The following is a 25,715-nucleotide window of genomic DNA, read 5'->3' on the forward strand; positions in this document are numbered from 1 at the left end:
CAAAGATTCCACCAACAGTCACCCCACACCACAACCCAGGCCGCCTTTCAGCAGCGGCTCCCGCCCCGCAACCACCGCGCCCTCTCATCCCCGCGGTTCTGCCCGACGCCTCTGCCCCAGTCTGTGCACTTCACCTCCCTGGCTCCCGCTCTCCCCTGAGCTTAAGGTGGACGCGGGGTTCTTCTGAACCCCTCTTGGGAGTACTGAATGGAAAATGGGGAGCGTGCGTAAGTGCTTGTTAGAGTGTAGACACTGTGGGATTTGACTATGGTACCATCGCTTCGACGTCCTAGTGCTGATTTTTACACCTGCATTCCGCTTAGGGCACCGGCAACAGTTTTCCATTTGTGCCTACTCCACCTGCTGTCTTCGTTGGCTCAGCGAACGCGGCCTCCCTCTGCCGCTCAAACAGCAAACGGGACCGCCCTCGAGGACCTCACCTGCCGCTCACCCAACTCCCAACTTCGCGGGCATCGCCTCCAGTCACCTCTTCCGACGGCCTAACGAGCACTTTAGCTGCTAAGGGAGGTGAGGAGGCTGCGCTGACTGGCCGGTGCCCATGTCCAGGGCACGCACAAACGCCATGACTTGGTTTGGCCTCTCTCTTAGTTATTTGCAGCTCAGCCCGATAGGCGCCTCCGGGACGGCGACGGCAAAGAGGATGGGCTTATTGGGTGCAGCTCCACGGGGGCTGGCACCTCTGCACGGCTGTGTACACCCGAGCGAGACGCTCAGTCGCTCTCCTAAAGCCGCTTCTGCGGATGACAGACAAGGAGATAAACGTGAGAGGTGGTACACCAGGACCTGCCCCCCTTCGCCCGGGATTGCCCCTCGCTGCGGAGACTATTCTGCATCTGGCCCTTGGAGCAGGCCGGCTGACAGCCTAGTAAAGAGATTCCTGCGGGAGGGCTGCCAGTGCAAAACAGTTCCCTGACCGGGAATCGAACCCGGGCCGCGGCGGTGAAAGCGCCGAATCCTAGCCACTAGACCACCAGGGAGACATAAAAATGTGCTTTCTCTCCCTTCTTCGGTCTGAGGATAGACTTTCCCTGTGCTCTGGGAGGACTTGGGCCTTGTGAGGGTCGCTCTTTGCTCCTGGAGTCATCTCACAAGACCTTTCTACAAAAGGTATGTACATTCACTCATTTGAACTTTAAGAACAGGCGATTGTAACCTATGGGAATAGACATCAGAATAGTGATTAAGAGGACGCAGGGTGGGAATTGCCTGAAAAGGGGCTCTAACAGGCCTTTCTCAAATGATGGCAATTTTCTATAACTTGAGCTGGGTGGTGATTACATTTATCAAAATTAAACGAATTGCACTAAAGATTTGTGCACTTTATGTGAACTGTAGTTTATTTACTGTTCTCATTGCTTGAACCTGGGAGACGGAGGTTGCAGAGAGCCGAGATTGAGCCATGGCACTCAAACCTGGGTGATAGAACAAGACTACATCTCAAAAATCATAATAATAGAAATAATTTACTGTTCTCATAAAAATCAGCTGATGGGGAATGGAGGCAAGCTGGTGTAGACCATGACAAATAGTTTAGATTTTATTGTAAACTCATTAAATGCCCATTCTCATTTTGTGTTTTAAAAAAATTCCACTGATACAGCCGTTTTCTCTACTAGAAAAGACTATAATCGCATTATTTCATCAGTGAAAGCTACAGACAAAAGACCCTTAAGAGGCGGCATCTTCACCTATGAGAATTTTTTCTGCTCAATTGTGAGACAAAGGGCATGTCCAAGCTTTCCTTTTGGCCAGGCCACCCCCTAGTTTATGCACTGTGGGCTAAACTTCAGAAGCTGGCGCCCTTCCAGGCCAGCAGTTTACTCTGCTCTCTGGAGGATGCTAGGATTAAAGGCGAAGGAAAGGACAGGTCTATTAGCCACAATCACAGGATAGAAAACACTGCTGTGACTCAGATTAGAACCCAGGTTGTGGGAACCACAACTACAAGTATTAACCACTACACGACCACAAGGCCTGCTGACAACCATTGTACTTCTTATATTTTTTAAATGTAAAAACACTCATACTATTTCCTATGCTTTATTCTTTGATGTCTGCAAATTATCGTGCTTTTCTCTCTTTCATGTGCTTCTCCGTTTCTCTCTCCCCATTCTGCTACATAATTTTAAAAAATCTCATTTCTCAGGATCTGGCCACTGCCTCTACAGCAAGCCTCCTGGGAGCTCTGGTTGTCCCATCAGCACCTCTGCCTTCTTCCGCTCCGTGTTTTTTTGGTTTGTTTGTTTGTTTGTTTGTTTTGACGGAGTCTCGCTCTGTCGCTCAGGCTGGAGTGCAGTAGCGCGATCTTGGCTCACTGCAACCTCTGCCTCCCCGGTTCAAGCGATTCTCCTGCCTCAGCCTTCCAAGTAGCTGGAATAGCAGGTGCATGCCAACACATGCAGCTAATTTTTGTATTTTTTGTAGAGACGGGATTTCACCATATTAGCCAGGTTGGTCTTGAACTCTTGAACTCAAGTGATCCTTCCGCCTAGGCCTTACAAACTGCTGGGATTACAGGCGTGAGCCACTGTGCCCGGCCAAATTTCAGGCAAACACGTGTTGACACACATTGCCAGACACACGGAATCCCTCGCAGAACATCAATGGGCCCACAAAACACGTGGAGGCCAAGGTGGCTGACGATGTTAGCAAATTCAGTTCACGGTGTCTGGGGTAGAGCCCCGAGGGTCCACTGGCTACCTCTGTGCAAGGACCAGTCTCCGCTGCTCCCCACACACCTTTCTTTGGGCCACTGAGGCCTCTTGGACCTCTGAGGTGACTGCCTGCCTGCAGCTTCTCTCCTTCCTGGAGTTTCATTTCTCGATCCTCTCCATAGTGGCTCAGCGGTAAGGCCAAGGTCCAGCACGCGAATCAGAAACCTGATGGTTCTTTGGGTTTGCAGGGATCTGCCCAGAGAATAGATGAAAGTAACAGGTACCACTATGAAAACTGCAGTGACTCACAAGAAACACTCCGTGCTTGCCACTTTGCTAAGTGGTTTGTTGAGTCCAACAGCTCAGCTGCATGGGTCCTGGGTTAGTCTCCTGAATGTCTTTGCCACTACTTTGGTGAGTGTTGTCGTCATTTTACCTTGTGGTGGCCAAGCCCCTAAATGCACTATTAGGTTATGCAGTATAATTTTTCTGGGAAGATGGGTAAAAAGTCACAGTGAAGTTAAAAACACCTATTGCATTGTCCAGGATTATGAACCCAGGTCTCCCACATGGGAGGCAGGAAGTCTACCACTGAACTACCAATGCCTCTCCCTACCAACTGCCCGGAGGATAACTGAAAAGAGTATCCAGAAAGACTTAGAAACTTGCAAGTGGCTTTTTCAAGTGTTGACTAAAAGCTAACAAAGACATCCAAACCAAATGTTTTTATAGGAAACTTTTACTAGACAAAGTTATAAATATCAAAATAGCTCATTTGTCGGATCAAACTCTTAACTCTGAAAAAGGTCTTTCTACCTGCATTACAAACCCCTATAATAAAACATCAGAAATTCATTCATGTTTCTTTTCTCTAATCCTAAATCTTCAATTCTCAACCTCAAACTGCTGCCTTAGTGTCTGAGAAGGTAACCTAACTGATAGCTTAGGTAAGTAAAGTTCAAATCCAGGGAGGAAAAAAGAAGCAGAAGTAGAATTAGAAGAAAGAGGAAATGAAAGGACAGAATCAAGGTAGAGATAATGAAGAAACAAAGGTTGGTATACTGAGTTAGTCTTTTGTTGCTTTTTTTTTTTTTTTTTGGCAAAAGAGTAATGATTGGTCGTATAATCATTATAATACTATTATTTGTCTGCTTGAAGATGTATAAAGCACTTGAAGGAAATGTGATATAAAAAGATTAATAATGCTTGCAGTCAATATTATTAGGGAGATTCCAATTTCCTAAGTTAACATGCTTTGATGTATTAGCTATTTAAGAAGTAGACTAGATTAAGGAAATATTGACGGTCAAAATATTAACATATTAGTCTTTTGATGAAGTTCAAATAGTAGAGAGATTTCTTTCCTCAATTTTCCCTGGAGAGATTAAACTGAAGAGAAAAATCCAGGGTTTGTCCCACATGTTGGGTCTGGGAGTCATTATGACTTTTTCAAAGACAGGAGCTGTGTGTGACATGGAATCATGCTTCTTCTCTAGCTGAGAAGCCAAGCTAGGTCCAGGCTGAGTCATAAACTTGAGTCCAACAAGGAAATCACCCTTCACCTTGACCTCAAAGAGCTTTGGCTGTTCTCTGTTCTTTGCCCAACACCCAAGACACACATCAGCTCTGGCCAACAAACTTAACATATTATCTGTATCAACCAGAGCTACATGTATTCCCAAATCTCCTTCTAAAATACAAACCTGTACTTTCTACTCTCACTTTCTAAATTTATAAAGACCTCATATGCATCTCAGAGTCACAGATGCTAAAACTCAACACACCAGTGAGTTCCCTGTCAGCATCATGTACCACCCTCTATCTCAAAACCCAATGATCAGACCCAAGCACAGCATCTCCCAAAGAGTAGTGCACTGTCCTGGGTGTTTCAACGATCACTAAAACCTGTTTCTACTCCTGCCTAGCACACTTAGGCTTGCAGACTACTACCTTCTCCTTCTGTCCTCGCATGGTGGAGAGAGAGAGAGAGAGAGCACTTTGGTCTTTATTCCATTTTCTATAATGACACTGATCTCATCATGGAGATCCCATGGTCATGACCTCATCTAACCGGTGAGGACCACCATCCATCCTATTTGCCAAGCCAGATCTTTCTTTGGATAAACTCTCTCGTTTTCACAACACAAAAATTTCAGTTCAATTCAAAAAATAGTGTTTCAGTTTATTGGATACTCCACAAGCTTACTGCCACTTTATTATCACACTTTTCATCTGTCAGATCTTGTGTCCATTAACATAAGCAGACCAAAAACTGGACTCCCAGCCAGGCGCAGTGGCTCACGCCTGTAATCCCAGCACTTTGGGAGGATGAGGCAAGCAGATCACAAGGTCAGAAGATTGAGACCATCCTGACTCAGTAGATGTGTGAAACCCGTCTCTACTAAAACTACAAAAAAAAAAAAAAAAAAAAAAAAAAAAAAATCACCTATGGAACTTAAAATGTGGATTCATAGGCCTTAGCTCTACAGCTTTTTTAACAAGCACCTTATGGGATTCTGCTGTTGGTATTTCTCAGGTCTGCAGCTAGTACAGCAGGGATTGAATGACTTCCCTGTTAGACCCTGAGCCAGCCATACCGTATATGCAATTTCATTTAAGCATCTGCTAACTCCACTACATAAGTGTTATCATCCTTATTTTATGTAAAAGGAAACTGAAGCTCAAAGAAGTTAAGTGAATAAACTTGTTACAGCCATGTTTCCTTCCACTCAACCCTGGTATGAGTCTGTTGTTGTGGAAAGAATTTATCTGAAATGTCTTGGTGAAAATTAGCTGTTTGGTCCACTTTATTTCTTCAACAAATACAAATGATTTATGTGGCAGGCACTTTTGTAGGCACTTGGGATATGGAATGAATAGGACAGACACAGTCCTGCTCTCAAGAAGGTTATCTCTATCATGTGAGCCAGATATAAAGCAAACAATTATCTAAGTACATTTTCATTGTAATAATAGTTCTGATTAGTGTTATTTATTTATTCTGTATTCCTAAGTCCCAATGGTTTGAAACTGACTGATGATAAATAACAGAACTGCAGAATTTATAACAATAAATTTGTTACAGAAAAGGTCTTATTTTTTTAACAGTGGTAAGTACTCTTTTTTATTCCAGAGGCTACTAAAAATTAGAACATATGAGGCTGCATGGCACAAGTAAAGAAAACTAGCCTGCATGCCTTGAGTCCAAGGTTTCTAGTGATGGTGCTGCCACCAAGAAGCTGTGGAAGTTTGGGCAAGTCTCTTACTCTTCCTGAGCCTTGACTTTCTTGTATATAAAATTAGGGAGCTGTTATAGGTCTCAGGTTGCTTCATGCTCTGGGGTATGTCTGAGTTTATTGTGGGCTGAGATGTGGGTAAGAGGTACTAATAGGAACTGCTGTCAGGTCCAGACCTAGCCTTCAATTATGTGTGTTTCCTGCAGCCTTTGCCAAAGCCTCACACCATGCTGAGCCTTTGCCTTGAGAATGCAGAGCTGAAAGAGCAGAAGGAAGAAGCAATGTCTGATGGATGGGAGGTCAAGGAAGACAAGGAGAAGGGCGAGGTGATGGTTGAGACTGTGATAACCAAGGAGGGTCTGAGTGAGAGTAGCCTTCGGGCTGAGTTCAGAAAGCTCCAAGGAAAGCTGAAGAATGCCCACAATATCATCAACCTCCTCAAAGAACAACTTGTGCTGAGTAGCAAGGAAGGGAATAGTAAACTTACTACAGAGCTCCTTGTGCATCTGACCAGCACCATGGACAGAATAAACACAGAACTGGTTGGTTCTCCTGGGAAGCACCAACACCAAGAGGAGGGGAATGTGAATGTGAGGACTTGCCCCAGACCCCAGAGACTTGACCTTGGGGCTACCTTCACAGTGGATGCCCACCAAGTAAGTGTGGGGCTTAGATGGAATGAAAAACAATTGGCGAAGTGCTCGAGATGACAGTGTTTACCTTAAAACATTCTCCCATGTGAATCAGGAGGTACCAAGAGAAGGGTCTCTGCGTACCACAGGCAATAGTAATAATATTCTGCCTACATTCAGCCTTTAGAAAGGTTTTTACAATATAAATATTTCTTGAGCACTTAATTTTTCAGATAACACACTAGGCATTGGCATGGGGCAATATAACCAATGGCTGCCCTTGAGATACCTAATATGGTAAGGAAAGATGGCACACAAACAGGTAATTTTAACAGGATGTGGTAACTGCTGTAACACAGGGATGCATCAGTTAGGAGGCAGCCCAGACAAGTAGTATGTAATGACATCCCTTCCTTATCACTGCCATTTTTTTGTCACAGCCCATCACAGGTGTCTGTTCCTGGGCCTCAGATGCGTTATTGGGATCCTCTTTAGGGAAGTAAGCATGCCAAAGATTCAGTAAAATGGAGAATACAGGGATTCTGAGAGAATCAATGGGACAGAATGCGAGGGGAGATGAGTGGAGGGTTACACCCCTTTTCTTTTGGATCACTGAGAAAATATTTCCTGAGAGCTCCTCTGGAGACTTGATGGGTGCTGTGCTATGTGCTATAGATATAGATATGAGGAAAACGTTATCGCAGTGCTCCAGGAGCTCCATCTGGAAAGCAAGTCACTGCCAAATGGCATGAGAAGTGCTGTGACAGACTTGAGTAAAGTCCAAAGGGTTCAGAAGGGGCGGTGGTCATCACTGCATGGGGGTGACCTCAGACTGTCCTGATCCCTGTATTGGACCCTTTCACAGTTGGATAACCAGTCCCAGCCTCGTGACCCTGGGCCTCAGTCAGCGTTTAGCCTACTAGGGTCCACCCAGCACCTGCGCTCCCAGCTGTCACAATGCAAACAACGCTATCAAGATCTCCAGGAGAAGCTGCTGCTATCAGAAGCCACTGTCTTTGCTCAGGCTAATGAGCTGGAGAAATACAGAGTTATACTTAGTAAGTAACTGTGACTTACTAGTAACGTAAGTAGCCTGTATGTCTTATAACTTCTGTGTGTTCTATACCGACATAACGTGGTTATTGAGCACATGAAGTGTGGCTAGTGCAACTTGAACATTTGGTTTTATTTAATTTTAGTTAATTTAGTATAAAGTGGCCATATGTGGCTACTAACTCTCTTATTGGACAGTACAGGTCTAGGTGTCTTGGGACTCTAAATTAGTTCAGCTCCATTCCACATTTATTGAACCCCTGTGGATAAAGCACTTGCCAGCTTCAATGGGGCTGCTAGAGATGATAGTATACAATCCCTGACTTAAGGATATCTGGTCCCAACTAACACCTAGGTTATCTGAAGGGGAGTATATCAATGGCAAATGCAGGCTCCTCCTGTGGAAAGAAATTCTGCTTCCTGGAGCTGGTGGTCTCTTCTCCCACCAGTTGAAAGAAGCTTCTCTCCCACTGTGGATCTGACCTCCCTGCCCCAAAAGGTTAGGGTATGTGCCATTGAGGCTGAGGGCATATGTGGGAAATTCAGACATTCTGTAACACCTGCTGTCTCTTCCCAAGCAGGTGAGTCCTTGGTGAAGCAGTTCAGCAAGCAGGTCCAGGTGGACCTCCTGGACCTGGGCTATGGGACTTGTGGCCGAAGCAAGAATGAGGCTGAACAGGAGGAAACCACCAGTCCCAGTAAGAGCACAGGGTGTGGGGCTCACTTTCCCTCCTTGGAGTCAGCTGTCACATTTGGGTGCTGTTGGCCAGTTCCACATCTGACAAGTAGTGGGGAAGAGGAGGACAGGAGGTTAATAGGAGAACTCTTACCCAAAATGAGGCTGAGTATAAGTTTGAATTTCTACAATTAGTTTTTGGCATGCTGATAATAATAATAATAATAATAATAATAATAATAATAAAAAGTTCTATCCAACTGATTATTATAGAAATACCAAGGCCTGCTTAGACACCAGATGAGGTTTTGGAAACATGCAAACCCTAAGTTAAAAATAATTTTGTTTTGCATTATAAAAGGGCTACAACTATAGGCCCACCCACCACATTGAAAACCAGAAGAGAAGAAAAACACAATCTCTCTTATTCTTGAGGCAGTGTAGTGTGGCAGTTAAGAGAAAAGATCCTGGGGCCAGACTGGTTGGTTCAAATCCCAATTTGTAAACTTTCCTGTGTCCCAGTTTCTTCATATGTTAAAATAGTAATAAAGGAACTACCTACCCCATCAGGTACCAATGTCAATTAAATGAGTAAATTCTTATAAAATGCTTTAGAACAGTGCCTGACATCTGGTAAAATGCCATGGTTTAGTTTTCATTCTGACTACCACTGCCTTAATACACTGACGTTAACATGCTGATATATTTATTCAAAGTCTTATTTTCTTATACCTATTTTTCACACAGTTGTAACCCAATAAACTTTTAAATTATAGGAAAATTTAGAGAGCATTTAACTTTCAGCATGCAGGAATAGCTTGTCCTACATTCTTGTGGCCATCCTAAATAGATAAGGCCATGTTAATGTCTTAAGAAACATCAGTGTTTGTGGAACGAACACAGGACATTGGAGGATTTGAATTCTGGTTCTGCCATGTGCTAGTTTGAGTGATCTGGAACAAGCTAGTTTACCACCTCTCTTTAAGTTTTGGTTTCCCCAGTCAGTAAAATAGAAAGTGATGATACCTAACTTGCAGGTATAAGGAGGATAAGAAATATTGTATTTGAATGCCTAGTACAGTGTTGGGGTTGAATAAAGTACTTCTTCAACTTTTCCCCTAGTAATTATTGTACTCATGACCAAACCTGCCTCCTCTCAAAGGCAGTGACCACAACAGCACATCCAACTGTTATTCAGGAAGACATCTTTGTCCTTTTTCAGAGTGTGAGGAGCACAACAGCCTCAAGGAGATGGTCCTGATGGAGGGGCTGTGCTCTGAGCAGGTGCGCTGGGGCTCAACGCTGGCTGGTTCCTCCAAGAGGAAGCCCTTGGAGAACCAGCTAGGGAAGCAGGAAGAGTTCTGGGTATATGGAAAGTCAGAAAACATCTTGGTCCTACGAAAGGACATCAAAGATCTGAAGGCCCAGCTGCAGAATGCCAACAAGGTCACTCAAAACCTCAAGAGCCAGGTCCGGTCCCTCCTCTCGGTTACAAGTGATTATTTGTCTAGTCTGGAAAGACCCCGGAAGCTGAGAGCTGTTGGCACCCTGGAGGGGTCTTCACCTCACAGTGTCCCTGATGAGGATGAGGGGTGGCTGTCTGATGGCACTGCGATTTTCTACTTTCCAGGGCTCCAGCCAAAAAGGACCTGGAGAGTCTCATCCAGAGAGTATCCTAGCTGGAGGCCCAGCTCCCAATAAATGGACTAGAAGGGAAGCTGGCTGAGGAGCTGAGATCAGCCTCATGGCCTGGGTAAGGAGGACACTGGGCACTTTCTGGATTGAAAATGTGTAAGTTCGTGCTTGGTGTAGGGTAGCTGAGGAAGTTGGAAGAAAGAACATGTCTGGGTATTCACAAGGACACTGATTTAAATGGCAGATATAGGTCTGCGGAAAAGACAGGTAGGCAACCAGGAGGGCATAGGATGATGTCCCAGTATCTGGCAGATAACAGGTCTCAGGGGTTTCGTCTTAGGGATATATTAGTAAAGTAATAGTATATAAGGTATAGTTTAGTAGTAATACCGGAATCAGACTGCCTAGCTCTGATGCTTACTACCCATGCAACCTTCTTAACCTTTCTGAGCCTTAGTCCTTACCTATTAAATGAGGATGATAAGAGAACCCATCTCAAAGGGTGGATATTAGGTTTAAATGAATTTAAACACTTCTGGCCACAGCCTCTTGTATCAGAGTCGCCAAGGAAAACGCAACGCAGTCAAGCACTTGACGGAAAAACAACACATTATTCACACAGAGAGGAGACAGAGCAGGTATGGGCTCCGCTTCAGTTGTGGGCGTTGGTCCCCCATGGCCAGCAGGTTCCCCCGTTTGGCCTGCACACACAGCCTCTTGAGAAGCAGAAAGGGCCTCGCCCCCTGCCCTCAGAGGGGGGCAGATACAGCAGCTGGCCAGGTGCCAGTTGATGCACATGTTTAAGTGGAACAAAGGGGTACACACTAAGTCAGATCTGGGGAAAGATACTCCCACACAAGGAGGTGAGTCCAGCACAGGCTGTGAGGACTCCTTGTCTCTTGGGAAGGAAGTGCTCCAGGCCCAAGGCCCATTTCTACCCAGCAGAGTGGAGGTAGAAAGACCCCTGCAAGAGATTGTCTTTCCCCACACTTTCCTGTTGGCATACAAACTTGGCCACAGGCTCAGAGACAAGCCACTGTAGGCCACAACAAACAGTTTCGAGTTTAAAGTCATTAAAAAGCTTGTTGTTGTTTCATGTGTAACAGCCCCAGTGACTGGAAAACAGGTTCTGATCACACCATTGCCTTCGTGTAAGCCATGACCAACACGGCTGACTGGGTTATTTGCTCTGTGAGGCTCAGAGACAGGAGGGTGCATGTCCAGGGTTTCCCTTGGACTCCTCCCCAGGTTAGTGAGCTGTGAGGTCTCTTCTCCTTCCCCTGACCTGCCCCTAGTGACCAGAAAAATGGTTCTGAGCACACCATTGCCTCCGTGTAAGCCACCAACAGGACTGACTGGGTTATTTGCTGTGTGAGTCTCAGAAACAGGACAGAGCACGTCCAGGGCTTCCCTTGGATTCCTCGCCAGGTTAGTGAGCTGTGAGATCTCTTTTCCTTCCCCTGACGCACCTGGTTGCTCCGGGGAGCAAAAAGGTACAACTGACGGCCTGGACAAACGACGCTGCCGTGACTCGGATTCGAACCGAGGTTGCTGCGGCCACAACGCAGAGTACTAACCACTATACGATCACGGCGAGCCACAGGCCAACCGGCGATGTCTGAACTTGCTCTAGTAATTTTGAGGTCAATAGATTTCGATTATTAGGCGGATTTCTCCCCAGACAGCCACAGGGGGCTCGCGCTTTTCTTTCTTTCTTGCCAGCTCTGCTTTTCCCTCCCTTCCTCCCAATTCTCATACGTGATGAGAACAATTCTCATCTCCTTCACTCCAGCCTGGGCCTCCCTGCACCAGCCTCTTTCGGGGGCTCTCTCTGTTCTCGTCCGCACCTCCTCTGCTTCTCTCCCGCCTCTCCGTATTTCTACTTTTCACCCTTCCTCTCTCCCGCCCCACCGACGGAAGCCGAGGTGAGAGAGGGGAGCGCAAGCAGTGTAGAGAGTCAGGTGAAGGCGGAGCCAAGAAAGGGAAGAGCCATCACTAGAGCCCACGGGGCGTTCTGCTTGCTTCCCTTGGGACCCACGCGGCTCAGGCCCAGGGAGTCGCCGAGCCGGGCGTTTGCTGGGATGCCGGGTCTGACGCCTGCAAGGGGCAGGACGGGGCGAAGGCCATTCCGCTGCCCTTCCAGCTTCAGAATCACCCGGTGCACAGGTTTCAACCGTAGCCGGCAAGATGCGCCTCTCCGGTTTTGCGAGGCTTTGGAGCTGCACAATTGTACTACAAAAGGCGATGGCTCCACCTAACGTTGGATGGGCGCTTGCTCTGCGTGGTGATACGAGAGCGACAGTTGACTGTTCCTGTGTCGCAGTCGGGTAGTGTACTTGCTTCCAAGTCTGGAGGTGGGTGGTTCGAGCCCGTTGTATGGAACATTTCTTGCATTTTAAAAATGCTTAAACCGCTGGCAACTTTCTTCTGTCCAGCACGTGCTCTCATGGAAAGGCAGAGCGAGACCAACTTTACCCTCCTCTCCTCCGTGTCTCGCGTACATGAGGACGTAAATCAAGGTCCGCTAGGATTCTGGGATCTCTCTCTCTCGCTTGCTCTCTTCTCTCTTTCTCTCTCTCTCTCTCTCTCTCTCTCTCTCTCTCTCTCTCTCTCTCTCCCTCTCCCCCATCCATTTAGCCCTTTCCATACGCTTTCCATAACTGTCATCCATTTAGCCCTTTCCATACGCTTTTGAGGTTAAATTGGTTCTGTGATTTTACTATTACATATAATGCTCTAGTCATTCTTGTACCGGCATTTTCAGCCACTGGTGTAAGTATTTCTATAGATAGAGGTGAAGATATAGGAAGAGCAATTACTCTATCATAGTGTTCACACGGTTTTTATATCATTCCATTCTCTCTCCTCTGTTGGCTTATTAGCTATAACTCTTTCTTTTGTTATTTTAGTAATTGCCTTAGGACTTAGAGCAAACCTTTTTAACTGATCACAGTCAACCTTCAAGTGATATTAAACCGCACCTTCTGGCCTTGACGCTACTACTGACATGCACTTTGCTTTTATGCATATTATAAACCCCACAGCCCATTGTTAGTGCTTTTGTTTAAATGGTCAAATTTTTACAAAAGAAATTTACAAAATGAAAAAAAATACCTAGGACAGTTACCCATTTCTGGTGTTCTTCATTTCCTCGTGTAGATCTGGATTTTCATTTGGTATTGGATTCCTTCTGCCTGGAGGACTCCTTTGACGTTTCTTGTAGTGTGGGCGGGCTGGTAGTGAATTTGGTCAGCTTTTGTACATCTCTAAATGTCCTTATTTCACTTCCAGTTTTGAGAATTTATTTTTTCTGGCATAGTATTCTAGGCTAACTTCCCCTGCCCCCAGTACCTTAAAGATGTTGCTTCTCTGTCTCCTCGCGTGCATTGCTGCTTCTGGTAGAGGCCGGCAGGAGCAGAAAGGAAACTGACGCAATCCTCATCTTTGTTCCTGTGTATGTACAATGTCTTTTTCTTCTGGCCGGATTTGAGCAATGTTATTTTGATGGATCCGGGAGTGGTTTTCTTCATGTTTCTTGTGCTTCGGTTTCCTCAGCTCCTTGGGTCACTGGATTTGTAATTTTTGTTATGATTGAGAAGTTTTCAGCTATTGTTTCTTCAGACATTGGCCGGGCACAGTGGCTCACACCTTCTGGAGGCCAAGTCAGGAAGTGTTGAGTGAGGCCTGAAATTCAAGACCAGCCTGGGCAATGTACTGAGACCCCATTCCTAATAAAAATAACAAAGAAAGAAAATAAATGTTTCCTTTCCTCCCTGCTCCTTCTCAGGGACTCCTGGCTCAGGTTGCAGTGAGCCAAGATTACACCACTGAAGTCCAACTTGGGCTATAGGGTGAGACCCTGTCTCTCATGGAAGGAAGGAAGGAAGGAAGGAGGGAGGGAGGGAGGGGGGTGGCTCATAATTTAGACCTGTTAAGTCTGCCCTACAGTTCACTGATAATCATTTCATTTAAAAAAAATTATCTTTTGTCTGTGAGTTTCATTTTGCATATTTCCAATTATTCATGGTCCTATGTTCCCTGATCATTTCTTCTGCAACGTCTGATCTGCTGTTAATCCCATCCAGCAAATTTATCATCTCTAATATTGTGGTTGTGGCGTGATATCGGCTCACTGCAACCTCCGCCTCCCAGGTTCAAGTGATTCTCCTGCTTCAGCCTCACAAGTAGCTGGACCTGCAGGCATGTGCTACCACACCCAGCTAATTTTTTGTATTTTGAGTAGAGACGGGGGTTTCACGGTGTTAGCCAGGATCGTCTTCATCTCCTGACTTTGTGATCCACCTGACTCAGACTCCCAAATTGCTGGGATTACAGTCATGAGCCACCGCATCCGGCCCCTCCCTCCCTCCCTCCCCCACCCTCCCTCCCTCCCTCTCTTCCTCCCTTCCTTCCTTCCTTCCTTCCCTCCTTGCTTTCATGAGACAGGGTCTCACCCTGTAGCCCAAGCTGGACTTAAGTGGTGTAATCTTGGCTCACTGCAACCTCTGCCTCCCAGGCTCAAACGATCCCCCCACTGCAACCTCCTGAGTAGCTGGGACTACAGGCACACACCACCATGCCTGGATAATTATTTGAATTTTTTTGGTAGAGATGAGGTTTCGTCATGTTGCCCAGTCTGGTCTGAAACTCCTGCACTCAAGGGATCAGCCCACCTCGGCCTCCCAAACTGCTGGGATTACAGGCACCTGTTTGTTTGCAGAGAGGAGCAGTGGGCAGATTTCAGGCAGGAGAGTAAATCGGGAAGCTGTTACTCCAACATTGCCAGGAGCCGAAGGCATCTCTTTACGTGTTCTTAGTTTGACTTCAACAGGAGGTGTGCCAATTTATCTTCCAATATATTTTTCCAACTCAGTGAGAGAGCCTTTTCCTTCGTGCTCTTGCCAGCACAGCAAAGTTTCCATACATCAGTCTGATGTACCAGTGAGGGGGTGGTGCCCGCCTGACTTACCTAAGCAGTAGACGCAGCAGAAAGACATGGTGGACACTGACTGCCCAGAGATAATCTCTGGCACATGTTCCACAGCTAAACCTCCAAGATGTTTAGAAAGTCTTCCAATAATTGTTTTCTCTGATGATCTACCTAACTGAGTCCAGAGAAAACTGGCTGGAGGGACCCTGAACTGCTTCCTGTCAAGAGGCTTATCAAATAGGAGAGGAAAGAATGGCTCCTTCTAGACATTTGTTCCTCTTCTCTTTTCTTTATGAATTGCATTCTGCTTTTGTTGAATGCAAACGATCTACAGACTGTTCTCCCTCCTAGACAAAGGTGAATTAGCACATTAATAACTACCTCTGTGTTATTCCTTCCTTGGTGGTGTTTGTTTTGTTTTGTTTTGTTTTTCTGTAAAACTCATCTCACTGGAGACAAATCTCTGGAGCCATAGGATCCTGCACCTGACCATGCTTCTTATGCAGACCTGGATCCTTAGAGTTATTGGCTCCCTTTGCCTTGTTTCTTTTGTTGACTCTCTTCAGCGAAACTGAACTCTGACATTTACACCCTAAATCTGGCTCTTGGACGTATAGGTCCTTTTGCTTCCTGACTCCTCCTTGACCCGGCCCTGCCTTTCCAACCTCTCCATCTGTGTCTGTGCGCCTGTGTCTGTCTGTCTGTCTCTCATACGCCAGGCTGCCGCCAGTATTACCCACTTTCTTCTCCTCCTCTTCAATGTTCAGGGTTTACCTTCCTCTCTGCCTACAGAGTCCCACAGGCTGGGGGAGTGTCCCCTTACAGAGAGGGGAGCTTATTCCAGAAGGTGCCTCTAGACTTGGAATAAACCTTACAAAGAACACCCAGGTTTGAAAAGCTTTTTCTATCTTCCCATTACCTGAATTATTCAAAGGACTAAAAGTGGGAAGTCCAGTAGAATTCTTGATGTCGCTCAGAAACCTGCATTGGAACGCCTTCATTCACCGAGCATTGGGTGCTCACGAGGTGTGAAGCCTTGCTCTAGGTGAGTAGCTGCATGGTGAGCAAGTCCTGCCCCACCGAGCCCACATCTGGAGGCATCAAGAAGGGACCGGGCAGTGGGAACACAACCGGCTGGTGTCCTCCCCACAAGCATTTCTCCTTTTGGGCACAGGGAATGCAAGCGGTGAGCATGACAAATAAAGCATAGTGAAGGATGAGGAAGTGGCTGACTTCAGACCAGTAGGCTACAGTGGTCAGGTGCAGTGGGGTCGCTTCTGATAGGGGGAAGCGCAAGAGGCAGTGTGGGCCGGGGAGAATGTCGTGGATCCGGCATTCCTGCATCTTGCCTCCACTCACACGACCTGGTGTCAACTCGGAAATGTACCCAAACACACGACTTCTGCCCTCTTTGTCACCACGCCCTCAGGCATCTAAAACCTGTGCAATGGCACAAAGAAGTGAGGATACGCAGCCTGGGGATGGGGGCATTTAATAATAGACAGGTGTCTGAGGCAAATGTCCTCAGATTTCCAGGCACCACATGTCTCTTTGTGGAGCAATCAGGGCAGTCATCGGCAAAAAAACTAAAGACTCATCCTGTTCCACACAGAGACGTAGTTAACCTTGTAACTGTTCTTTTTGGACCTTCATTCTTCCACGTCCAGATATATGCGGTCTTTGTTGCCCATCTGCTTCAAGTTAGATGATGAAAATCCTGCCTGAAGGCTTAAGGGTTTGTTGGGAAAATAAATGCTATTTACAAAAGGTGCATCTTAGGCAAAAGCTCAGTTCTGGAGCTCCAGAACCTGCTTATCCCAAGCCCAATACACACCTCCTTTCTCTCCCTCCCTCCTCCTCACACCTGCCTTAGCTGATTCTTCAGGCTCCACATCTCTGAGAAGATGACAATCCCTAGCAGAAGAACAAGAGAACCTTGGACTCTTCTCTCCATGAAGCCGTAGACGCGAGCAGATAGCCTCATTCCGTGGCGGTGTGACTCTGAAGTCACTCAGGTTTTCTATGCCTCCATTTCCGCATTGTAAAATGGGCCCAATAGGAATGTGTTTCCGAATGGGTTGTTCCAAGTTTAAATAAGACACGGCAGTAAAACATTGAACCCCTGCCCAAATGCATAGTAAATACTCCAAGAGCATCAGCCATTATTACTATCATTATCATCGGTGGCCTCATGGTGGCTATTATCATTATCTACATCCATCTTTGAAATAATTGCATATCTTTTTATGGTATGGAGGGATTACAACATATAACATTTCCTAAGTGACGAACATTTATTATTACAAATATTGCTGCTGGGAACATATTTCTGCATTTTAATCATCACCTGTGGGTTTCTCTATCAAATCTTCACACACAATTTGGGGATGTTGCAAAACATGTTCCCTGACTGGGAATTGAACCCGGGCCCCAGCGGTGAGAGCGCCAAATCCTAGCCACTAGACCACCAGGGAAAAGAACAGACACAACACTCTCCTTGTCAGAGGAAACAAGAGAAGGTAAGGATTAACTTTCTAAGAGGAGGAAAGCCCAACTGAAAGCAGCTCTTTGTGACCCAAGGGGGCTGCAGGCCCGCAGGGCCCCAAGCAGTCACTGCCCAGCTGCTCAATACCTCCCACCTCTGACAGCCTGGCCGCTGCGTTGGGCTGTATTGAGGCCAGGCCACAAGGAAACTGAGCGGTGTTCCATTCTAGCCTAGCTGTAGCACGGTGTGAGGCAGAGCCAAGCACTTGCTGTCTTTCTGAGCCTCAGTTTCCTTGCCACCCAAGTGCGGGCTTGGCTCTCAGCGGGTGATGCGCGGAGTCCTTCTGGTTCCTGATCTCTGAACTGGCTCAAGGGGCTCTACCCATAAAGACATGTGTAGGGGTCCCCTTTTGCCCCCAACTAGCTCTATTAGTAGAGCATGAAACTGAATTGAGCGGTCTTTGGCTCGAGCTCCAGGTGCAGATTTAGGTTCGTTTTATTTTGTTCAGCCACGCAATTCAACCGGTTCCGCAACTGAGGTCGGGGCGCGAGGAAGCCAAGTGGGCTTCACAGGAAAGAGCTCCTTGGTTTCAGAGACATTGTAGCTGTCAGCTTGAAATGTTCAGAAAGATTTCAGCGATAGATGAGAAGACTGGAAATTTCTGGATCTAAAGCTAACATGACCTCCACCTGATCCGGCGCCCTCGCCTCGGATCCAACTCACAGCGGGCAAACCGGGCCTGGTTCCTAGTGCTCAGCGGGGTTTCAGGTAGTAATGGAACTCCTCCCGTGCTTCTTCTGATCAAAGATGCAGCTAAGTTCCCCCATCCCACCCCTCAGCTCCACTCCCCTCTGGAAGGAAGGAAGGAAGGAAGGAAAGGAAGGAAGGGAGGGAGGGAGGGAGGGAGGGAGGGAGGGACGGACATTTTGAAAACCACCTTTCATGTGCGAGGCGAACTCGCTGTCCCTACTCTAAGTAAACCAGCCGAGCACCGCCCCTTGAGGACACATCTACGAAAATCTTGGGCGTCGCTTTGAGTAACTGCATATTGCTGCCTATGACAGATGAAATTCGACTGCATCTCCACATTTCCGCGCCTCCAGCAAATTGCTGGCAAAAGGGAAGCACCTGCGATCCCTCAGGCAAGAAAACTGCAGATTGCGATACCGCCGGGCTGAGGGTTCCCCGCCTGCTCCCGAAATGAAGACCCTGGAGACCTATAACCGGGCTCCGGTATCCGGATTCTTTCCGCGGGGTATCCAGTTCCAGAACTAAGCGCTGGTATGCGGGATTCGCCCGACTGCTTCTCCCGGAAGCTGCGGCAGCGGCGGGTTTTGAGCGTCGGAGTCCCGGGCGCGCAGGAGTGTGGACGCCACCCCTCCAGGGCTGTGGACCCCGCCTTGGGGCCTTAGCCCTGGCGCCTGCTGTCAGGGCTCTTGGCGTTGAAAGGGTACCGACCTTTCTGGTCCTCCCAGGAACCATAGGACCCTCGCTGCCTGCCCTTCATCCAAGCTCAGGGGCCTCATCCCCGTGCTCTTTCCTCGCGGGCCCCCCACTCAGGGTGTCAACAGAGGTAGGTCAGGTGAGAAACCTGGATTTCTACACACACCTGGCTACAATGAGATGGCGCCACTCCCCTTCCCCTACAGAAGCAGACTCAGAAAAAGGTAGTTAAAACGGAAGGTTTCGATAAAATCGAGAGTCTGATAACATAATGTCCAAAAGTCCAAGTTTCAATTGAAAATCATTAATCACACCAAGAACCAGGAAAATTTTATTCTGAATGAAAATAGACAGCAAATACACACTGGCAATAAGATGAGAGAGGTGTTGGGATTGTCTGACAAAGATTTTAAAGCAAGCAAACCTGATGACAATGATTTCATAGTTATGAGCACATTTGAAACAAATGGACAAATAGAAAGCCTTAGCAAATAAATACAAGACTTAAAGGAGGAACAAATGGAAGGTTTTTTGTTTGTTTGTTTGTTTGTTTTTGAGACGGAGTCTCGCTCTCTCCCCCTGGCTGGAGTGCAGTGGCATGATCTCGGCTCACTGCAAGCTCCGCCTCCCGGGTTCCTGCCATTCTCCTGCCTCAGCCTCCCAAGTAGCTGGGACTACAGGCACCCGCCACCGCGCCCGGCTAATTTTTTGTATTTTTAGTAGAGGCGGGGTTTCACCGTGGTCTCAATCTCCTGACCTTGTGATCCGCCTGCCTCGGCCTCCCAAAGTGCTGGGATTACAGGCGTGAGCCACCGCGCCCGGCCCAAATGGAAGTTTTAGAAGTGGAAAATACAAAAACCAAAATAAAAAGTCCAGCACATAGGCTCAACAGCAGAATGGATGGTGCAGAGCAAAGAAATCCATCCACTGCAGATGAAAAATTAGAAATTACACAATTTTAACAAGGGAAAAATAGACTGGGTGAGAAAGTGAACTGAACCTCAGGGACCTGTGAAACTACCTTGAATGGTCTCACTTTCATGTTGTTATCTATGTCTGGAAGGGGAAGAGGAAGAGGACAAGGCTGAAAACATAAAGAAGTAAATGGCTGAAAGCTTCCCAGAGTTGGCAAGAGACATTAACCTACAGGTTCAAGAAACTGTGAGAACCCGAAATAAGATAAAAAACCGAAAGAAGTCTATGGCAAGACATGTGAAAAAATAAAATGTAGGAAATGAAAGACAAAGAAAATATCTTGAAAGCAACAGAGAAAGGTGACACTTTACCTAGAAAGGAAAAACAATTCTGGTGATGATGGATTTCTCATCAGAAACCATAGAGGCAGAAAGAAGTTGCCCAGTGCTTTTCAAGCCGTGAAAGAAAACAATAGTCAGCCCAGACTCCTCTCTCCAGCAGAAACATCTTTCAGGGATTAAGGGGAAGATCAAAACAGTTTCAGATTAAGAAAAGCTAAGGGAATCTCTGACCAGCAGTTCTACCTTAAAAGAAAGGCTAAAGGGAGTTCTCTAGACAGAAAGGAAATGATTAAAGAAGGAACCTTGGGACATCAGAAAGAAAATTAAACAAAACAAAACAAAACAAAAAGTAAGCAAAATAGGCTGTCCTTCTTCCTTGAGTTTTCTAAACTATGATTGACAGCTTCAGAAAAAAATCATAGCATCATTCAATGTGGTTCTAACTCTCCATAAAGAAAATGTTTGAAACAACAATAAACTGGGAGGGTAAAGAGACCTGCAAGGGAGGTAACTCATCTATCATTCACTCAAACTGGTAAAACAATGACACCAGTATACTGTGTGGTAAGATATAGATGCACAGACATATGAATATCTGGGAAAACCAAGAGGGCTATGCAAACAGATATACTCAAAAACACTATAGATAAGGTAAAACACCATTCTCAAAGATGTTCAAGTCACCACAGGAAGGTAAGAAAAAGAAAGCATATCCAGAAGAAGACACCAGAGAGAACAAACAGAAAAGAAAAAAATATAATGGCAGACTTAAGGCCTACCATATCAATCATCATATTAAATATCAATGGCCTAAGTACACCAATTATAAGACACAGATTGGCAGAGTAGGTTAATGGACATGACCCAACTATATCCTGGCTACACAGAGACTACCTTCAAATATGATGATACAGGAAAGTTGAAATCAAAAGGATGGAAAAAGATATATCATGCAAACCTTAGACAAAGGAAAGCAAGGCTGGCTACATTAATGCCAGATATTGTATATTTCAGAACAAAGAAACTAATCAGAGACAGAGAGGAACATTATATAAGGAGGAAACAACCAATCCACCAACTCCTCCCCCAAAAGTCATAAATGTCTATGCAACAACTGAAAATACTGAACAGAGAACTAGACAAATTCATAAATATAGCTATATGCTTCAACATCCCCCTTTCTTAACAATTTATACAACAACCAGATAGAAGATCAACAGGAATATAGAAGAATCCAACAGCATGATCAACCAGCGGGGCTTAAATTGACAATTTTAGAACACCCAACTACACCAGAATGCACATTGTTATGGGATGCATTGTGCCTAGGCCCCCAAATTCATATGTTGAAATCAGAACATTAGTAGCAACTAGTGATATACTAATTAAAATCACAATGAGACATTGCTACATACCTGTCAGAATGGCCAAAAGAAAAGCGTAACCAAATCAAGTTCTGTCAAGGATTCAGAGAAAGCTGGATCACTCATACATTGCTGATGGAAATGTAAAAGGTTACATTCTCCACTCTGGAGAATGTCTGTATAGTTTTTACTTTTAAAACTATATATGCAACTACCATACCACCTAGGAATTGCATTCCCTGTGTTTATCACAGAGAAATAGAAACTTATGTTCACACAAAATCCATGTACTTAAAGTTTATAGCAGCCTTGTTTTTAATAGCCAAAACTGGGGAAAAAAATGTATAGACGAGTTTCATGAGGAGAATGGCTGAACAAACTGGTATATATCCATAGCATTGAATAGTCCACAATAATTTTTTTAAAAACAACAAGCTATTGACACCCACAATAACCTGGATGAATCTCCACAGAATTCTGTTGAGTGGACAAAGGGTAATCCCAAAGGTGACATGTAGGATTCCATTTATGCAACATTCTTGAAAAGAATAAATTATATGAATGGGGAATAGATTAGAAGTTGCCAGGGGTTAAGGAGGGAAGGAGGAGCAGCACTGAAGAGACAGGGTCACGGCTATAAAAAGGCAACATGATGAATCCTGGTGTTGATGGAAATGTTCTGTACCTTGTTTGTATCAATGTCAACTTCCTGGTACTGTGGCATTTGCAATACATCTGCTATATTTGCAAATATTACCATTTTGGAAATATTACCAAGACGTTACCATTGGAGGAAACTGAGTAAAGGGTACAAGGGACCTCTCTTTTTCTCCTGAGTTGCTAAGATTGTATGTGAATTATTAAAACATAACAATTACCTTTAAAAACCTAAGTATATTTCTCCTTGACTAATCATGCCTTTGCTTTAAAACATTAAGGCAAAAATATTTTTCCCAATACCCATAATTTTCTTGAAGACAGTTTTAACAAAAGCTGTTCTTAGTGCTTTTCCTAAAAATTTAAAACTTCTAGTAATCCTTACTGTTCTTCTTTGAGAACCCTCCAGGGTTTTATTTTATTTATTTATTTTACACCTTTCAAAAGAATAAAGACAAAAACTGGGAACTGGCCTATAATACTATATTAGTCTTAGTTCTCCAGAGAAAGAAAATGAGTAGGATACACACACACGCACGCACACACACACACACACACACAGAGAAGCAGAGAAGCCCAAGTTCTACTCTGAGTAAGCTCTAGACCTAGGAGAGTCAAATATAGTTCAAGACCAAGTCCAAGGCTTAAGGCAGAAGACTGACGTCCCAGCTCAAACACAGTGGAGCAGAAAAACTTCTTTCTTAACCCTTCATCCTATTCAAGCCGTCCATGGGTTGGATGAGGCCCACTCACACTCAGGAGGGCAATCTGCTTCAATCAGTTTACTGATTCAAATGTCAATCTGTTCCAGAAACACCCTCAGAGACACAGTGAGAAATCACGTCTAACCAAATATCTGGGCACTCCCTGGCCCAGTCAAATTGACACAAAAATTAACTTTCACAAATACTCTCAATAGACGTGATTAACAAATGTAGCATCATGTCCTGCCTGTTTATCCCATGACAATTAATATATTCCAGCATAACATTGGCTTCCGTTCCCTTACTGTAGCAACATGTAGGAGTTTCATTTAACGTGAGGATAATTTTGACCTATGGAGTCTCTCCCTACTCGTACCTACCATTGCCACTTGTGGATTGTCATTTTGCCATGGCTTCCTTATACATAATGTCAATAAGCTGTATACTTTGCTAATGTAGGTTTGAATTTCATCCTGGCTGCATAAGTCACTTTTCATCTTGACAAAGTCTAGAAATATTTTTGTTTATCTCCTGAATATTGGTAACGCATACCTATTGTGGGGCCCACTCTCAATCTCATGGTTTCCTTTATTTTCTTTTTTTTTTTTTTTTTTTTTTTTTTTTTTTTTGAGACTGAGTCTGGCTCTGTCGCCCAGGCTGGAGTGCAGTGGCCGGATCTCAGCTCACTGCAAGCTCCGCCTCCCGGGTTTTACGCCATTCTCCTGCCTCAGCCTCCCGAGTAGCTGGGACCACAGGCGCCCGCCACTTCGCCCGGCTAGTTTTTTTGTATTTTTTAGTAGAGATGGGGTTTCACCGTGTTAGCCAGGATGGTCTCGATCTCCTGACCTCGTGATCCGCCCGTCTCGGCCTCCCAAAGTGCTGGGATTACAGGCCCTTTATTTTCATTCAGATCTCAATAGATATGCCTGGGTTGCTTGAACGTCACTGAAAATGGCCCAGTAAATCAGAGTCCAGTAAAATCCTGGCCATGGAATGGGGGGATGGAAAGTGAGAACCACCAAACTCAGCAAACAAAGACTCAGTTTAAACCTCTGCGCTAAGAGATGATCAGACTCTATCATGGCTTCTAATAGCATAAGACCATGTCCCATGGATGACCCTAGGCTCCCATGACAAAGCCTACCTAAGAAAGCTCAAGGCTGCCAGGGGAACTTAGTTTAATTCTGGCCAATATCTGCTGATGATGGTAGGTTCTTTCTTATAACACTTACTAAGAAGGGAATCCTTCCTCCATCCCTTTGAGAAATGTGTGTATCTCCTAGGGACTCCAGTGTGTCTTTCCACAGGATTTGAAAGCCATTCCTTTGAGGTGTCGTCCTCAGGAAGGACTGAGTCTCTGTCTTCTGGTCTCTGTGGGAGGTTAGAATCCTAACGTCTAATATTGCCAGCTGGCAGACACAGCTGTCCTGATGAGGCAGAAGCTTACAATGACCAATATTTTGTAATATTTCACTTGTGCCCTGACCCCTGCCCTCTCCCCTGCCTCACTCTCCAATTAGAATGCCATCGGCTCTCCACAAATGCGATGGAGTTCAGCCCCTTCTGCTTTGGTCAGTAGTTACTGAATAAAATCTGTTTTCACAGCTTTGACTAATGCCTGACTTTATCTTTGACAAAATAAGTGCGAGCAATTGATTTTAGCGACATGGCACCTGCAAAGAGAGGCACAGACATGGCAAGAGAGTGAGGAATCATCTGACCCTTCTCATTTCATAGGCATCTATTCCTGCCTGGTGTTTATGAGCCTGAGACTGGGCTGGTCTGCCCTGGTATATCACTCCATGGCTCTGCGGCGGGACTTGAATAGGCTGGTGGTGACACTTGGTGTGACCACAGCCACCTTCAAAGATGCCATGAAGGGTTCACAACAAAATGAAAGGAACCACAGAAAAACTGATTTTGAAAGACATTGCCTCTCCCACTTCCTCATACAGAGTGTGTATGATATTGCTGTGTGATGTTAGTTGGATTACATTTAGCACAACAGCTTTTCTAATAAATGGTAGTTTCTCACTGTGTTAAGCCCACCTAAAAAGGAAGCACACTTACTTTTATTGATTACCCCCATTAAATGAACAATATATCCAACAAGGCTTCTACCAAAAATGTTCTTATTAATCTCATATTTATACTAAGGAAAAACTGGGAACAACACAAATCTTCACCAATAGAAGAATTTAATACCGACTGTTATATAGTCATAAAACGATCCCAGAAGTTCACTCGATAACATCAAAACCAGAAACCCACACTGGTGCCACTGATGTCAAAAAATCATGATACAAAAATGAGAGAGATGGGAGAGAGAAAATGTACTATAGCCATAGTAGTGGGTAAAAGCCAAAGAGCTCAGTTTCTACTTATGATGTTTGATAGAAGAACCAAAGGAACATGAGCCAATAGCCCTAAGGGTCCAGGTCTGCACAAGGTGCCTGTTGGGTGCAGGGTTCTGTTGGCTCCAATGATGGATCTCAAATGGGCTAATTTTTATAGACATAACCGCTGCAGAAATCTATCAAAGAAAAATAAGGGGATAGCTATTTGCATGTTCATTTACCATCGAATAGGAAGGAGAACAGGCATTAGATTCGTTTGGTCAAATAAAAGCAAAACCAAGATTTATGAAGAAAAGAGGAAAGGGGAGAAGAAAAAAAATCATCTGGGAACTTTGTGATTTTGCTCCCCTTGGATAAGCGACTTGACAGAAAGCTGTCAAAGAGGTCACTGTGGCCCATCTTCTCCAGACCCACGTTAGTTGGTCACAGAAAACAATTACAGATGTTGGAGGACTTTAAAACATCCTAGAAGTTTAGCAGCTCATCCTATGCCACAGAATATCTGTGTGTAATGTCCACCATGTCCTTCGGTTGTGCACCCCCTGAGTTAAGCCAAGAGGATGCCCCTCCCCTCAGTGGAATATCATACATGGATGTGTAGAAAGTTTGTTG

General features: G+C 45.3%; 1 protein-coding gene and 2 non-coding genes across 3 annotated transcripts; 1 reads left to right on the forward strand and 2 right to left on the reverse strand.

Annotated features, from left to right (window-relative positions):
• Positions 1 to 926: 926 nt before the first annotated feature.
• On the reverse strand, positions 927 to 998 carry TRNAE-UUC (transfer RNA glutamic acid (anticodon UUC)). Its single transcript has one exon. It is a non-coding gene; the product is annotated as a tRNA-Glu (tRNA).
• A 1,965-nt stretch (positions 999 to 2,963) lies between these two features.
• LOC126952346 (myomegalin-like) lies at positions 2,964 to 7,627 on the forward strand. The gene is made up of 3 exons (XM_050786830.1): positions 2,964 to 3,089; positions 6,118 to 6,567; positions 7,409 to 7,627. The coding sequence occupies exons 1-3, from the start codon at positions 2,964 to 2,966 to the stop codon at positions 7,607 to 7,609; spliced, it is 777 nt and encodes a 258-aa protein (XP_050642787.1). The 3' UTR covers positions 7,610 to 7,627.
• A 3,802-nt stretch (positions 7,628 to 11,429) lies between these two features.
• Positions 11,430 to 11,501, reverse strand: TRNAH-GUG (transfer RNA histidin (anticodon GUG)). The gene has a single exon. It is a non-coding gene; the product is annotated as a tRNA-His (tRNA).
• Between the last annotated feature and the right edge of the window lie 14,214 nt (positions 11,502 to 25,715).

This window comes from Macaca thibetana, chromosome 1 (assembly GCF_024542745.1).
Source record: "Macaca thibetana thibetana isolate TM-01 chromosome 1, ASM2454274v1, whole genome shotgun sequence".
In the NCBI taxonomy this organism is placed as follows: domain Eukaryota; kingdom Metazoa; phylum Chordata; class Mammalia; order Primates; family Cercopithecidae; genus Macaca; species Macaca thibetana.

What these genes read in the sequence shown, in the direction of transcription:
- LOC126952346 (XM_050786830.1), top strand. Translation starts at nt 2,964, where the DNA reads ATGAAAACTGCAGTGACTCACAAGAAACACTCCGTGCTTGCCACTTTG. An exon ending in ATGTCTTTGCCACTACTTTG is followed by an intron (nt 3,090 to 6,117) that starts GTGAGTGTTGTC and finishes TGTTTCCTGCAG; the next exon opens with CCTTTGCCAAAGCCTCACAC. An exon ending in TCACAGTGGATGCCCACCAA is followed by an intron (nt 6,568 to 7,408) that starts GTAAGTGTGGGG and finishes ACCCTTTCACAG; the next exon opens with TTGGATAACCAGTCCCAGCC.